The sequence below is a fragment of the Bemisia tabaci genome, chromosome 1 (assembly GCF_918797505.1).
Source record: "Bemisia tabaci chromosome 1, PGI_BMITA_v3".
In the NCBI taxonomy this organism is placed as follows: Eukaryota; Metazoa; Arthropoda; class Insecta; order Hemiptera; family Aleyrodidae; genus Bemisia; species Bemisia tabaci.
Genome location: NC_092793.1, coordinates 81415543 through 81429771, shown reverse-complemented (window position 1 = coordinate 81429771; position 14229 = coordinate 81415543). Strand labels below are relative to the sequence as shown.

At 39.9% G+C, this 14229-nt stretch overlaps 1 protein-coding gene across 1 annotated transcript in view; it reads left to right on the top strand.

Annotated features, from left to right (window-relative positions):
- LOC109044041 (uncharacterized) overlaps positions 1-14229 on the top strand; it is an 82499-nt gene that overhangs the window by 60732 nt on the left and 7538 nt on the right. Inside the window, exons 9-13 of the mRNA XM_019061517.2 lie at positions 3322-3548; positions 4631-4774; positions 10362-10539; positions 11626-11745; positions 13667-13740. Coding sequence (XP_018917062.2) covers positions 3322-3548; positions 4631-4774; positions 10362-10539; positions 11626-11745; positions 13667-13740 — 743 coding nt within the window. The remainder of the gene's footprint in view (positions 1-3321; positions 3549-4630; positions 4775-10361; positions 10540-11625; positions 11746-13666; positions 13741-14229) is intronic.

The following is a 14229-nucleotide window of genomic DNA, read 5'->3' as shown; positions in this document are numbered from 1 at the left end:
CAAGTCCCCGTCACCGCCGACCAACGCGTTTGTCGATCGAATCAACTACAGGTTAACGCTGACTCCGCAAGGTTAAATATTAAAGCCTAACACAAAGCGGAGAGGCGACGCACTGGCGCCTACAAACCTAACAGGGATACTTTACGCATTGCGCAACGCGTGAAGTATCCCTGTTAGGTTTGTAGGCGCCAATGCGCGTTTCGCGCATTGGCGCGGTGGGCTGCCTGCCGCACCGCACCACAGCGTGCCACGGCGCTTGAAGCAACTATTTCTCACCAGAGGTATTGCACAGTAACATACGAAACTTAAGGCGCTCTAATATATTAGGAATGGCAGGCGTCCATCAAAAGTACGGAGCTTTCCCCGCAAAATGAATCAAGATACTACGGCCCAAAAAGAGAGCAGTGGTCCAAAAACTCACTAAGTCGTAGCATCCGTAATTAGTGACGTTTAGCATACACTTTATCGCGTGGCTGTGAGTTGGTTAATCGCCATCGGCTATAAAAGGCTATAAGAAATTGTGTAGCCGGCTATAGAAGCTACTGGAAATCTTACAGCCGGCCGCGGCCGGCTGTAAGATTACGGCCGGCCGTAGGTCAATGATATTTTGACACACACATGAACACAGATTCTACTGCCAATTTTTACCAGGGTATGCCTCCTTTGTCTATCGCTTTGTCTAGCAATTTCTAAAATCAGCCCTTAGGCCTGCTCCTGATTATTAAAATTGACAGGAAAAGCGATGGATATAGTTGAAGAAGGCCTGCGGGCTGATTATTAAAAGTAACTGACACAGCCGTAGATAAAGAGGACACTGGAAGTATATAAGCGATCGTGTTGGTTGAATCGGATGGTTGTTGTAGACCAAGGGGGAAAATAAAGGACTAATCATTGGGTTTCTCATGGGTTGTCGTTAGTTAGCCCATAATTTCCCTCTCAGTCCATGACAACCACCCGTTTCAATTATGCCCGAGCGATTAGGATCGCTCCATATCTCCTATGTCACCTCCGACTATTTCTTTGTCTATCAATTTCAATAATCAGCCCGCAGGTTGGCCTGGTGATCAGCGGGTCTGACTCTAGGTCAATATGTCCTCGGTTCAAATCCCGGTAGTAGCGACAAATTTTCACGGAACTGACGAATGTATCTGCAGAAACAAATTTCTCTCGGCCTTAATCTCTGAAAATTAAAAAGCCTAGAGCATGGAAGTGTAGTTTGGGCAGCTTAATTATGGACTCTGCTCCATTTGTCAGGCTTTTAGGAGCCAAGAAAAGACAAAAATTGAGAAATCTCATCGGCTAAACGAGGGGAAAATGGTGGACCAGCTTCAGGGTCTCCCGTGGGTTGCCGTTCGTAAGTTAGTCTATGACTTACTTCCTTTGTCCATTGCAACCACTCGCTTGCACTAATGACATAGCTTCATTATCTTTTTAAGTCCTTTGTCTATCTATTTCAATAATCAGTCTGTAGCAATCAACTCGGGTAGGCAATGCGAGCGGCCTAGGAGCAGCGCGGTAATCCAGGATTGCGCGAAAGGTCTAAAAAAATGTATTAGTATTGCGCGAATAGAAACCTTAAGATCTGCTACAGGAATGCGCGAATTCAAGATGAAGTTAATTTAAGGTAGAGGTTTAACAAAACAGGAAACAGTTGGAAAATAAACACATTTTTATGTTAACGCTAGTTTAGGTTTTTTTATTGACAAGCCGTCGATGTCTTATCTTCTGATGATAAATGAGGTGAAAAGATTGAATGATGGTCGTTGGTGTAAAGCACTTTCCTGACTTTTCTCGGAGAAAATATTTACACCGGAGAAACGAGGCAACGTTGGAATGCTCATACGGCGTCGAAACACAACATAGGCCTTTTCAGCTCTATTATTCGATGCCACGATTATTCTAACGCGAGTTCGAATAATCGCGCGTACACAGTGCGGCCGGCGTTAAACGTATATTAGCGCCTGCAAGACTCTAGGAATACTTCACGCATTGCGCCAAACATCGCGCGGTCGGTGTAACTGTAAAGCCCATATTAGCGCCTACAAGACTGCGTAAATACTTCTCGCATTGCACCAAACGCAGTGTAGACTACTGCAGACGGTCTATTGGCGTGAAACGTATATTAGCGTCTACAAGACTGTAGGCATGCTATGGACTGCGTGACATCATTTTTGACTTTCTGCTCCAGTTTTTACCATGATTAAAGGGAAAATATTTATCCTCATTGTAGCGATTCAGAAACTCTGATGATATTTAATTTTTTTGGGGTTACATTAAAAGAAAATAGAACGAACAAAAATATTGCGTCGAAATTTTCGATACTTTTATTTGAGGCCATTTAGGTAAATTTGCGGAAACTTTTCAGAAAAACTCTGTGTAGCTTTTTAAAATCATTTATTAAAAATAAAACATAAAAGTGGTGCACAACGTTTCAATCAGAGATAAAAATACGCTTTCTCTCGGGTGCATCCGTCGGGCTTTGAATCCATTCACCTCTTAAAAGACGACATGAACATGATTGTTCTACGATTTTTTACTTATAGTTTTTTGCAGTGATTGGCGGCCGTGTAGCGGCCACGTGCCCCTAGTTCACTTTTTAATTGTCTATGAAAGCTCTTTGGGCCATTTGTGGTGCGAGGGCTATCCATCGAAGGGAGGCATGCCCGCAAGTAAGGGGGGAACGAACTGTCTTCCGCGATGTAGTTATCTATCACAAACTACCAAGGTTGCCAGTTTAACGCTTCCTCGTTGAGTATTGAATATTTGCGCCAACATGTGAGTTTTCAGTACCAGAATAATTCGCGTAATCCTATGCATCTCCAAGAAGGTAAAAAAGGGGGCGTTCGCGCAATCCTATCGCAGCCGAGCAGCGATGGTTCCACGTAGTGCCGTGACGATCTGAGATGGATGCGTTCATCTCGTTTTAGTTGGATTTTTCAATGAACAAGTATCTTACTACTTCAATACATTCACGCTCTATGTGACCGATCTGACTTCACTAATCTGAGGACTGATTGTCGAAATTGTTAGACCTTAAAGTGATAGGCAAAAAATACTAAGGGGAAAACGCTTAAAACAGGTGGTTGTTGTAAACTAAGAATAGGGGGAGAAATGATGGACAGCTATAAGATCTCTCGTGGGTTGCTGTGAGTTTGTCTATTACTTCCTTTGTCTATTGCAACGGCCCGCTTCCACCAGTAGGATCACTCCATTTTTGGAATAAGCAGGAAAATCAACTGGACCTTTTTCAAAATTGAATAGAATGTGATATGGTTGAAAATATGCGTAAGATGATTTAAGCTTTTATACTTGGTTCCCCAGGTTGGAGAAGATGAAAACTGCCATTGGGATCGATATAAAGAAGAAGGAAGTGCTCGTGCCGACGTCAACAGGGCTGGTGAGATTTCAGGGGATATCGCAAAAGTTCACGCGGAAGCTGTATGAGTGGGAAAACGCCCGTGGGATCCGACCAGAAGCTTCAACTTTTGCTCTCCTTCAGCCGGGTTACAGGCCTGCCATCAAAAGGAACGCCATGAACAAAGAGGGAGGTCAGTCAACTTCTCATTTTTTTTCAGCTTGACCTCAGGATCCATTACACGAGCCATCCATAAACATTGTAATTAAATAATCAATAACTTCAAGACGTTAGTCGAATTGAATGGATGTCGATAATTTCGCACCTAAGGAGAGCTTGCAGTCTAGGAACTTTGACCCTTTTGTGAGGAGGACAGAAGGGGCCATCGAGAGGGTCAACGCGGGAAATGGATCTTAAGTTAATACCGGGAACAGGGTAAAAAAAACAATTTGTATGTCCAAGATTTTCTGTAGATTCCACAATCCATATTGATTCAACTTCAAGGTGTTCGTTGGATCTCATGGGTATTTCATTTAAATTCTCGCAAAATTTTATTTTTAGTTGCTTAGATTTTCAGGGACATTCCAATAAGTATGATGTGGATTGCATTTAGCAAAAACCAACCAGCGCGATTACAGTGTTTTCAAAATCGTGCGACTTCTTCTTTCCTTTTAAAAGTACTCAATATATGTACAGTATTAAAACTTACATAATAATTTTCCTTCAAAATTAAAATTTTTTGGTGGAAAGGAAAAACCATTTGCTATTCTGGGAGATTTTTTTAGATAATTAAGAAGAAGCGACATTTTTACAACACTGTGCTCGCGCTGGTTCCTCTTTGCTAAATGCAATCCTTGTGTGGTTGGGTGTAGAGATTGTCTCTTTAACAAAGTATTTCTGATTTTACAGCAACGGCTCTTTCTGTGAAAAAAGATAAAAAAAAAAACTCCGCTATCAGGTATTGTGGTGTTAAATTGAGCTCAAGTATTCAATTTTTTTTTTTTTTTTTTAAAAATTACTCTGAGGTGAGGTTAACTTGAGTTAGGTGATATATCAATTTTTAAAAAATGCCTTTTAACTCCTTTCTATCTATGATAAACTTATTTTGCTTTCTGTCATTACTCGCGGCAATTTAAAACTCGCATATCGTATCGTGCACCTCCAATCTTTCTAGATTAATGTTTCTGCAACGCACGATAAGCGTAAAACGAACCACCAATGCTCTCTTATATTATTTTGCACGGATTTAAACGTTTGATGGGTGAATGTTTGCAGAGGGAAATCTGCCGAGATCCCGGTCCATGGGCAGTGTTACTGATTTGTCTTCGGCGGACCCTGTTCAGCCTGGCATGATGACTCACCAGCCTTCCAGTTTATCTCTCAATGATATGGACGATCTTTCCGGCTCAGAACTTCCGGGTAAGCTCACAAGGAACTTCAATCCGTCATATTCAAAATTTCTGTCTACAAAAAAAAAAAAAAAAAAAAAAAAAAAAAAAATCAATATCGAAAATTCATTGATTTTCCGTGAAGAATCCCTAAAAATCGATAAAACCGATTGAAATATCGACTCGTCAACGTTAAAAATCGATTTTGTGTGTAAAAATACGTAGGAACCGGTGTGTTTAACATGTTTAAACAACGATAGGAACCCCGCAGATACGTCAATTCAACAATAAAACAGCAAAAAAAGGCCGGATTTTGCCAGGCGGGATAAGCCCTTTGCCCCCCCCCCCCCGAACCTCGAAATTTGTTTTTATACTCATCTCGAAATTTTTTCCTGAGTTTTTATAAGGCTCCATTCAATTCTTGGTCTGATGGTCGAATTGAATACCTAAAAAGGGGCTTTTTGGGAGGCTCTTTGACTAACAAACACTATGAAATATAGTTCCGATGCAAAGACCTATGGGTCATAGTTCCAAAACAAGCAGGAAGCTCCAACGCATTGGCGTCGGAGAGCGGCTCTGGGGGCAGTAGTTGTAGTCAAGAATGATGGCCTAGACACATTTTGTCATTGATGTACAATCCGACAACTGTCGATTCATGTTTTGTAACTTAGCAGATTTACGTAGCCGGTGTATAAATGTGTATTGGGCTTTGATATGGCGAATACATGGCATTATCACTTGTTGTATACTTTTAATTTTGAAAGCTCTTTGGAGGTCCGCTTCCTAAAAAATCTCTGGTTGATAAGTCGTTTAGCGAGGCTGCAAAAAATTTGCATTTTTATATCTGAAAGTGTAGGTATTGGTTTTTTGTATAATTGTTTTTTTGGATTGTTGGAAAAGTAACGCATACTTCTATAATTTAGGACTGAGTCAGGGAAATATAAGGTTCGTTAAATAGTAAATATTCCTAGTACCGTGTGACACTATTGTTAACGAAAAGTTTTTGCAACTTGTCAAAGAGGTTGTTGAATGATCTTCGAATAACTTTTGATGAGCTAGAGGTAATGGTTCTATCTGCAGCTCGTGGACTTCTGTACGATATTGTCCAGAATCATCTAAATTTTCAAAAAGTGTCCGCTTGTTCGATACCCAATTTGCTCATTCATGCATACAAGGAGAAGCGCATGAAAGCTTTAGCAGACATTTTGGAGATGAATCAAGAATTAGATGAAGAATTTATGACTTAAATCACGGCACCTTAATCACGGGATGACCTTAATTACGGCAACTATTTATTGTCCATGAGATGCAGATGGTTCCATTTCCCTAGCTCATCAAAAGGTATTCGAAGATCAATTTCATCAGCCACCCGTACGAACCACGTTTCTAGTGACCCGTACTTGCTTCGCACGTATGAAACATACAATCAGAGAAAACAGAATTCATCTTACAATAATCAATAATCAGTAGGACATGAATCGTTGCGATGTATAATACGACATTATAATGCGGCATTACTATTGTAATTCATTTTAATGGATTAGGGGCATTATAAATCATTATTGCCACGTCGGAATGAAATGTTGTAGACTGAATTGAAAAGCATGTTGGCAAAATTTCAGTCATCAGTGCATCGGTGAGTGTTGAACGTGAAAATTGCGCGGGCCGCGCAAATTTCGCGATCATCGATGTGTCGGGGCTGAGCATCCATCATTTTCTATCTTGTTTTGAAGCTATGTGAGTTGTGATAAAGTACATAATTTTTTTGTATTATATTACTGTATTAATAGTGTAAAATTTGTACAGAACTTTGTACAAAATAGTTTCTTGTAAAAAGTGTGGACTACTGCCACGTCGTTTCCATACAAACTCCCAATACGCCGCAAGTACCACAAATGCCCATGTTAACCAAATCACCTCATCATCCATTTTTTAAGGACACAATTTTTAATTCAAATCAACTTACTTTATCAAAACTCCAATCGTTTATCAAATAACATATATCGAGTCATTTTAACAAAATCAAAGACGGCATAATATCATTTATCACACAGCCAAAAACCTAACCTAGAAACCACGATGTTTACAAACTCAAATTGGAGAACACTCATTGGTCCAATAATAAAAATTGATTTGCCGCCTTTTTTCTTTGCAAGCAAAACGTGTGAACATGTCTGAAAATGAGATCGGGCGTCAACACTCAACGATGCACTGATGACTTCCATTTTCGCCTCCCATTTGCTACGTGGGCAGACGGCATTAGACGTTTACGGTTTCCTTGGTAACCTTTGTTTGCTATCAGCTGATATCGAGTATATAACTAGGAAGCTCCAACCCAGTAGTTAAAGCTTCCTTAACCGCGAAAACTTTAAAATTCAAATTTTCAAATTTTGAACGTAAAGTACATTTTTTCCATCACGAGATTAAAGCACAGACAAGTTTTGAATTGTTGACTGTATCACCATGATTCCAAAAATACAATACACAACATAACATTGACTAACAATAAAACAGTATGCAATAAAATAAAGTCATGACAAGGAACATAGCCGAAAATGGCGCCGATTCCCATTAACCAACGCGCGGTCTCTACAATGTAACATGCTGCATTGTCTAAAAAAAAAAGGCACTTGTGTATTATTGTGTAGTTGTTTTTAGAAATTTCAGTGTACTTCTTCTGAAAATCTTGGAGTAAAAATACTCGAGGTGGAGAAAAAGTGCACAATCTCGATGAATAAACACAAATAACAAAAAAATGCTTACAAAAATTACTCAAGGGCTCTTCTGACTGAGTGAAATCGTAGAACTTTGTGTTTTCAAAATAAAAACACAACACTTGCAACATATTCTGAGCTCTTAAGAAAAGATGCACAATAATATCACGACTCTGTGTTTCTTTTCATTAACGAGAGAGAATGTTTTTACGGTCCTAAGAAAATATTCTTACGTCGGTGTTGTTTTGCACACTCGTAGACTAAAACATCATGGTGCAAAGAGAAATAAAACACAGGCAATCTCGAGAAAAAAACTCAAAACGGTTGGGCACCAGAACCTCTGTGTGTTAAAATAAATTAACCAATTGGGAGAAAAAATACTCTACTAGTATGATTAAGTTCTGAAATGATGTAAAGAAACACACTACAAATATATGAAAGTGCACGAGTTTGTGCACAAATTAACAGCTCTGTGTGTTAATGCTCATTGTTCGTGTGTAAAAACACAGTGGTTGTGTATATATTTTGGTTCACGCATGCGCAGTAAGTCCCCGTCTCGCAACGCAGATACCCATGATCCTCAGTTAGAGCGTGCGCGATCCGCGAGACCCATGTCCAAGTGAATTGTGCAACCCAGGTCGAGTGTTCTTCCGTTGTATATTTTTAACGTATTAAGCATTCCATTGCGTGATATACTTATTGTGTTTGAACGATAGCATCGTTACGAAAAGGCTCCGCTGCCTTATACTTAGTGATTTATAGTGATTACGAATGGAAAGACGAATGAACAACTAGCATACACTGTTAAAAATCTTTCGGGAAACCCGGAGTGAAATGCGGAGTGACCTGAGATGCGCAGTGAAAATCACTCCGTCGAGGAGTTCGGAACTCTCCATGAAAGTGAATTGCCGCGATAGCGAGACAATGTCGCTGCAGCGAATCAGTTGTTAACTCCCCACTTTTACCTGGAGTGATTTTCACCCCGAGCAGAGAGTGCGCCATTGCGCGCACTACTGCACAAACGCGACCCATGAGAATAAGAGGCGTGATTTCAGCCTTATCAACCATCCGACCCTCGAGGCTCAGTGGCAGAGCACTGGACTATCACCAACGCGGCTCGGGTCCAAATCCACACGGGAGCGCTCGGAATTTTACGCTACAAATCGTCGCAGGATCTAAGGTAAATGGTTAATGTTGTCATTACTAAGGTAATCCGAATTTCAATTGTGATAAACTTGTAGAAACCCGTAACTAATGTTCATGGCAAGAACTTCCATGTCTATTTGACAGCGTGCGCTGAGTATGTCGTAGAAAGTAGTTCAGTCATTAATTGACAGATAGCGCTATCGGCGTGATTTCGTGAAATTTTGAAACCCTGCGCGGTAGCGTCGCGTGAATTCTTGTAGCAGCATATTGCCCCTTCCTCGAGCCTCCCCTCACCTCTCCTGAAATCACTCCTTTGTGTGGTGATTAGCACCCTGTGGTCGGGGTGCATTACACGCCGAGTTCAGGAGTGTTGTTCCCTCCGCGCCGTCGGTCACTCGTTCGTATTTTCACTCGATTTTTCCATGGGCAAAATAGAGGCGAAGTAAGAGTGATTCTCACCCCGGAATCTTCTAAAATTTCTAACAGTGTAGCCACATGGCAACACTGTCGAGTTTGGAGAAGCGTACATCCGGACGGAACCTAGAAATTTTTCGGACACGTTTTATCTGTGTACAGATGTATAATTCTCTTCCTAATGATTTTAAGGATCTACCTCGTGAAGGTAACTTAGTAGCAATTTTCTATCAATTGAAAACGTTCTGTTTAGTAGGAAATGCATAAGATTCAAAAGAGTTCTTATAGGTGATTGTTCTTCTTAATCTTTTAACACAGCCTGCTTTTTGACATGCATCATAGCCGTCATTTGGCGGCATCTATGTATGCACTGTTGAATAAATAAATCTCAAGATTATGGTGAATATTTATTTAATTGCTTCCTGAACACTTGAACATTCGATAGATATAGAACGCCTTTACTATTGTAGTGCTATCTTCTATCCAAAGATTTGTTTCTATAGTCTAACTTGTTTGATTTTTTTATGAGTATGATACGAATTTGTGATGTTTGAAATTCTTTGATAACTGTTGGAGGGACACTAACTTCTTCCATTGTGCTCAGTGGAATTTGCACAACGATGTGAAAAAAAAAACTAAAGTTTAAGTTTATATGGGAACTGGGTCAAATATTTACACAAGCCTTGCATATTTCTGAAAAAAAAACTCGCTTGAATTTACACAAATGATCAGCGTTTATACTCAAATTTTGTATTTTTTTTCTCTTGAGTTTAGGAATAAATCGACAACTTCCGAGTTTATTCAAACTCAATGACTATTTCTAAAAACACAATACTAGGAATAAACTTCGGTGTTTTTGTGTGTTTATTCACAGGGTTGGGTTTTTTTTTCTGGAACACGAGTAAAAATTGTGGAAAAAATTGTTTAAAAAACATTTACAATGATGTGTATGAATATCAAAGTATGGACTATTTTAACACAAATCTGTTCAAGTATATACTCGGGGATGTGTGCGAGTTTTTACGCTGACACAAGGCTTGTGAAATCATTTGACCCAGTTCCCGTATAAACTTAAGCTTGTCCGCTACTTTGCGCTGGTGTGCAAGCACCAGAGCCGCTAATATAAAATATGTGCAGGACTGTGAGCACATCTAGGGACTATACCCTGTCATCGATAATCGCAAAACTCATGGAAATCGGCCCCGCAGAACGATAGGACGAACTGTGACAAAGAATGGACATTCAGGGGCTCAGTGCCCTGATAGTAACGATGATAACTGTTTTTGCCACCTTAATTGAAAAATGTGCGTTTAAAAATGCCATCTTGATGACGTCTTCTTGCAGATGATGGCGCTATGACAGACTCCGGGGAAGATGAAATGCCCGAGGCGCTAATTGTCGAGGTGGAAGATGTGGTCGAGGAGACGGCCTCTGCCTTGTCCAATAGCCCTATCGCTGTAGCTCACACGCCTATCTATCGATATACTAATGTCCCGAGAGAAATTACCTCCCTCAGCTACAGGTAAGGGCTGACATTACGTCTAAAAAAATATTCATGGACAAACGTGAGCCCCTGATCTTTACGGAGGTTGACTGTAAAAATTGGTAAACAAAGCAATAGACAAAGGATACAAAGAGATAATGGAGAAATTCTAATGGTGGAAGCTGATCCTTACGGGGGCTCACTATTAAAATTGATATACAAAGTAATAGACAAAGGATACAAAGAGAAAATGGAGAAATTCTAATGGTGGAAGCGAGTGGCTGCAATGGACAAAGAGAGGGTAAGTAATAGACTAACTAAAAGCAACTCATAAGAGACCCATAGTCGGTCAATCATTTCTCCCATTAGTCCATAAAAACCACCTGATTCAACGAATATGATCGCTCCTTTTTCATTTTGTCATCTATGTCTATTGTTTCGTTTATCACTTTCAATAATCATTTTGGTAGCTGTAAGCCGTTCTAAACGGTCGTGTTGAAAGGAAACATGCAGATCCGTCAGAAGTGTCATCAATTCCATCGATTTCCAGACAAAAGAACGTAACTATATTTCAACGTTGCAAAATTTTCAATCGGATATTGAATACTTTTTCAAAGAACTTTTGGGCATCTCTGAAGGAATCTCCTCTCATTGGGACCCTAGAGGCCCTACTCACTAAAGGATAAGTTTGTGCTAATTAATCCAGGGTAAGAAGATTTACTGGACGGACAAGCTTTTTCAAATTTTTACCACCCGCGGGCAGTTTCTCTCAGCCTTCGGCGCCCAGGTTTGCCACAAAAGACACGAGAAAAAACCTAGCCGAATTCATCAGACAATCTTGCAAACTTCTTCTTGCGTATGATATCAATAGCTCTCAAGCGTTTATTTTCTTCTTATTTTTCTGTTTGTTTTGCAACAGTAAACGCTTTGAATCGATTGAAATCATACTCAAGGTGATTTTTTAACAGTTCGTGAGATTGTCTCTCAATTTAAATGAGGTTTTCTTGCGTCCATTTTTGGACAACCCTAATTGCCGGCAACAAAGAAAAAAAAGCATGCTTAAGAAGGTTTGGAGTGAATTTTGCTAATGTGCTTTAATTTTTTTTTTGTTCCCTCCAAAAACAGGACATTTGATCATGAAAACGCCAGTGAAGATGAAGATTCGCCACAAAAAGCAAGTCAGTTTTTGTTGGAAAGAAATATCGATCTACTGGGACAGTTTGAGTCAGAGCAAGGAATTTGTCGGTAATATGTCCATTAAAATTTTTCATTCTGCATCTACTGAAAAATTCTTAATTATTTTACACCATCAAAAGTGGTAATATTAAAGGCAGAAAATATATGTGATTGAGACGAAGTCAGGGAAAAAACAGTAATTAGAGTGAGGGAAAAGAACCAACAAACGAGACGTCTGAACTTGAACTTAAAGGAGTCAATACTGCATCATTTGACGCAAAGAGTAGCAAAAAATCATTTGATTCACTCTTTGAAAGTTAGTCAAAGTTTTAGAAGGATATAAATTGCGAATTTGAGCAGGGCCGGATTTACCTACTTGCCGCCCATTGGCCGCCTGTATTTTGCCGCCTCTTCTCATTCGTGTTGAAACATCGATACAAACCATCAAGTGAACGTGCCGGAGGAGGAGGGGTGCTTAAGACGCGTTTCCTCGTGTTGGGCACATTTTTTGTGAAAGCCCCGTCAACACTAGCAAAAGTTCACGGAACTTTGCGCGAAAATTAAGTTCCGTAAACCTATCTCTGTGTGGACAAGGCCTTTCATTTATAAGAAAAGAACGAAAAAATTATGGAAGAACAAACATAAATGCGGTAATGATTTTAACTTCCACCGCTGCGATGCGCAGACCGCACTGTGTTCGGCGCAATGCGTGAAGTATCTCTACAGTCTTGTAGGCGCTATGCGTTTCACGCCGACCGCTGCTGACCGCACTTTCTTTGACGCAATGCGTGAAGTATTCATGCAGTCTTGTAGGCACTATGAGTTTCACGCCAACCGCTGCGCTGCTGACCGCACTACGTTTGACGCAATGCGTGAAGTATTCATGGAGTCTTGTAGGCGCTAATCTGTGTTTCATGCTGACCGGCGCGGCGCGCCGAGGGCTTTCTCCTTTCCATCTCAAGTCTTCGTCGTCATTGCTCTCTGCGCCGCGCCGCTCCAGGCCAAATTGCGTGTTTGGTTTTTCTCTCAACTAGATTAATGAAAGGCGCTGTCTCTTGTATCACCAAAGGAGAACAAATTAGAAATTACTATACTTTAACTCTCAGGAAATGAGAGATTTTTTCGCCTTTTCTCGTTTGTAATTTTTTTTCTGAATCAGATTTTTTTCTTGATACCTACATTTGAAAAAATTACAACATTTTCCGCCTCCTAAATTTGCCGCCTCTTAAATTTGCCGTAATGGGCCGCGGCCCATGTGGCTACCCCCTAAATCCGGCCCTGAATTTGAGAACAAAAAAGATTAAGCGTTTCGACGTTGTTGCAAACTTTATGTACGATATCATTTGAATGATCATAATATTGTTATTAATAGTAATTGCGAATTTTAGCTTGAAATTTTGACTCGATGTCTTCAAGAGTAATATACAGCGTTAGCATTGAAAACTGAAAACCCATTGAAGACCAAAACCTACAAACTCACTGGAATGAACAGTTTAAGTTTCCATAGGTTCCCTTTATTGGACACCATCACATAGGTATACTAGAAATCGTGGAGCCTCGGACATTATAGTAAAATTAAAAGTTACGATTCGCAAGCTGTGGACTAGGTATTGGGTGTCTAAGTTTTACCTGGGGAAAAAGAATCAAATTGCTGTGATGCGCACAACAAGAAAAATATTTTATCTCCCTTTAATCACGTAGAGAATACTTTTCTGGAATGAAAGCACGTTCCTGGCATTCATTTTTAAAGCTGAGCATGACCCAAATGTCAAAGGAGATTAAAGAACGATCCGAGTCACTGTGTTTTGACGACTTTTATGAAAACTATGACCTAAATTAAATTTTTTCAATGAGGCAATTACCAAAAATCGAGCATGTTACGAAATGTTTTACATTAGTATTTTAGAAGGCAAAAACGAAAAAAAAAAACATCTTAAACATTCTCCTCTGCTTACTCACCGAAAATCCTATTTTTTTATTTATTTTGCAGAAAATTGGAAGATGAAATGGAAAATGTGAACGAGCAAATGAACTTAGTTTTGAGGAGCAAAGAGGAACAAACAGGTAAAATTTACAACTTATGATAAGTTATCATGTTAAAAGCATTGATCCCAATTACTAATATTCAGGTGCCTACTTATGCAGTGGATCCAGTGAGATGTTGACAGCAGTGGCGTGGCGTGCTTTGCGATATATTGATTGTTATGCCATTTAAACCCATGGAAAAGGATCGATAAACAGGGTGTTTGCAGCGAACACCTTAATAATCGATTCTTTACCATAGGTTTAAATGGCAGAACAATCGATACATCGCAATTCACGCCACGCCACTGGTTGACAGTGAAACTCCCAAATCACGCGTCTCGCGAGGTATTACAGTGCTTGTTTAACAAGACATATAAAGTACCTTATGAGTTTGTATTCCTCTTGATAATCCTGGGGAAAAGATTACCTGCATGGATAACATGTAGCAAATTTTTTTCCAGGCATTTCGAAGAAGTTCCGTACGGACAAAAAAATCAAGATTGTTCCACTGTCCACAAAATGTATTTT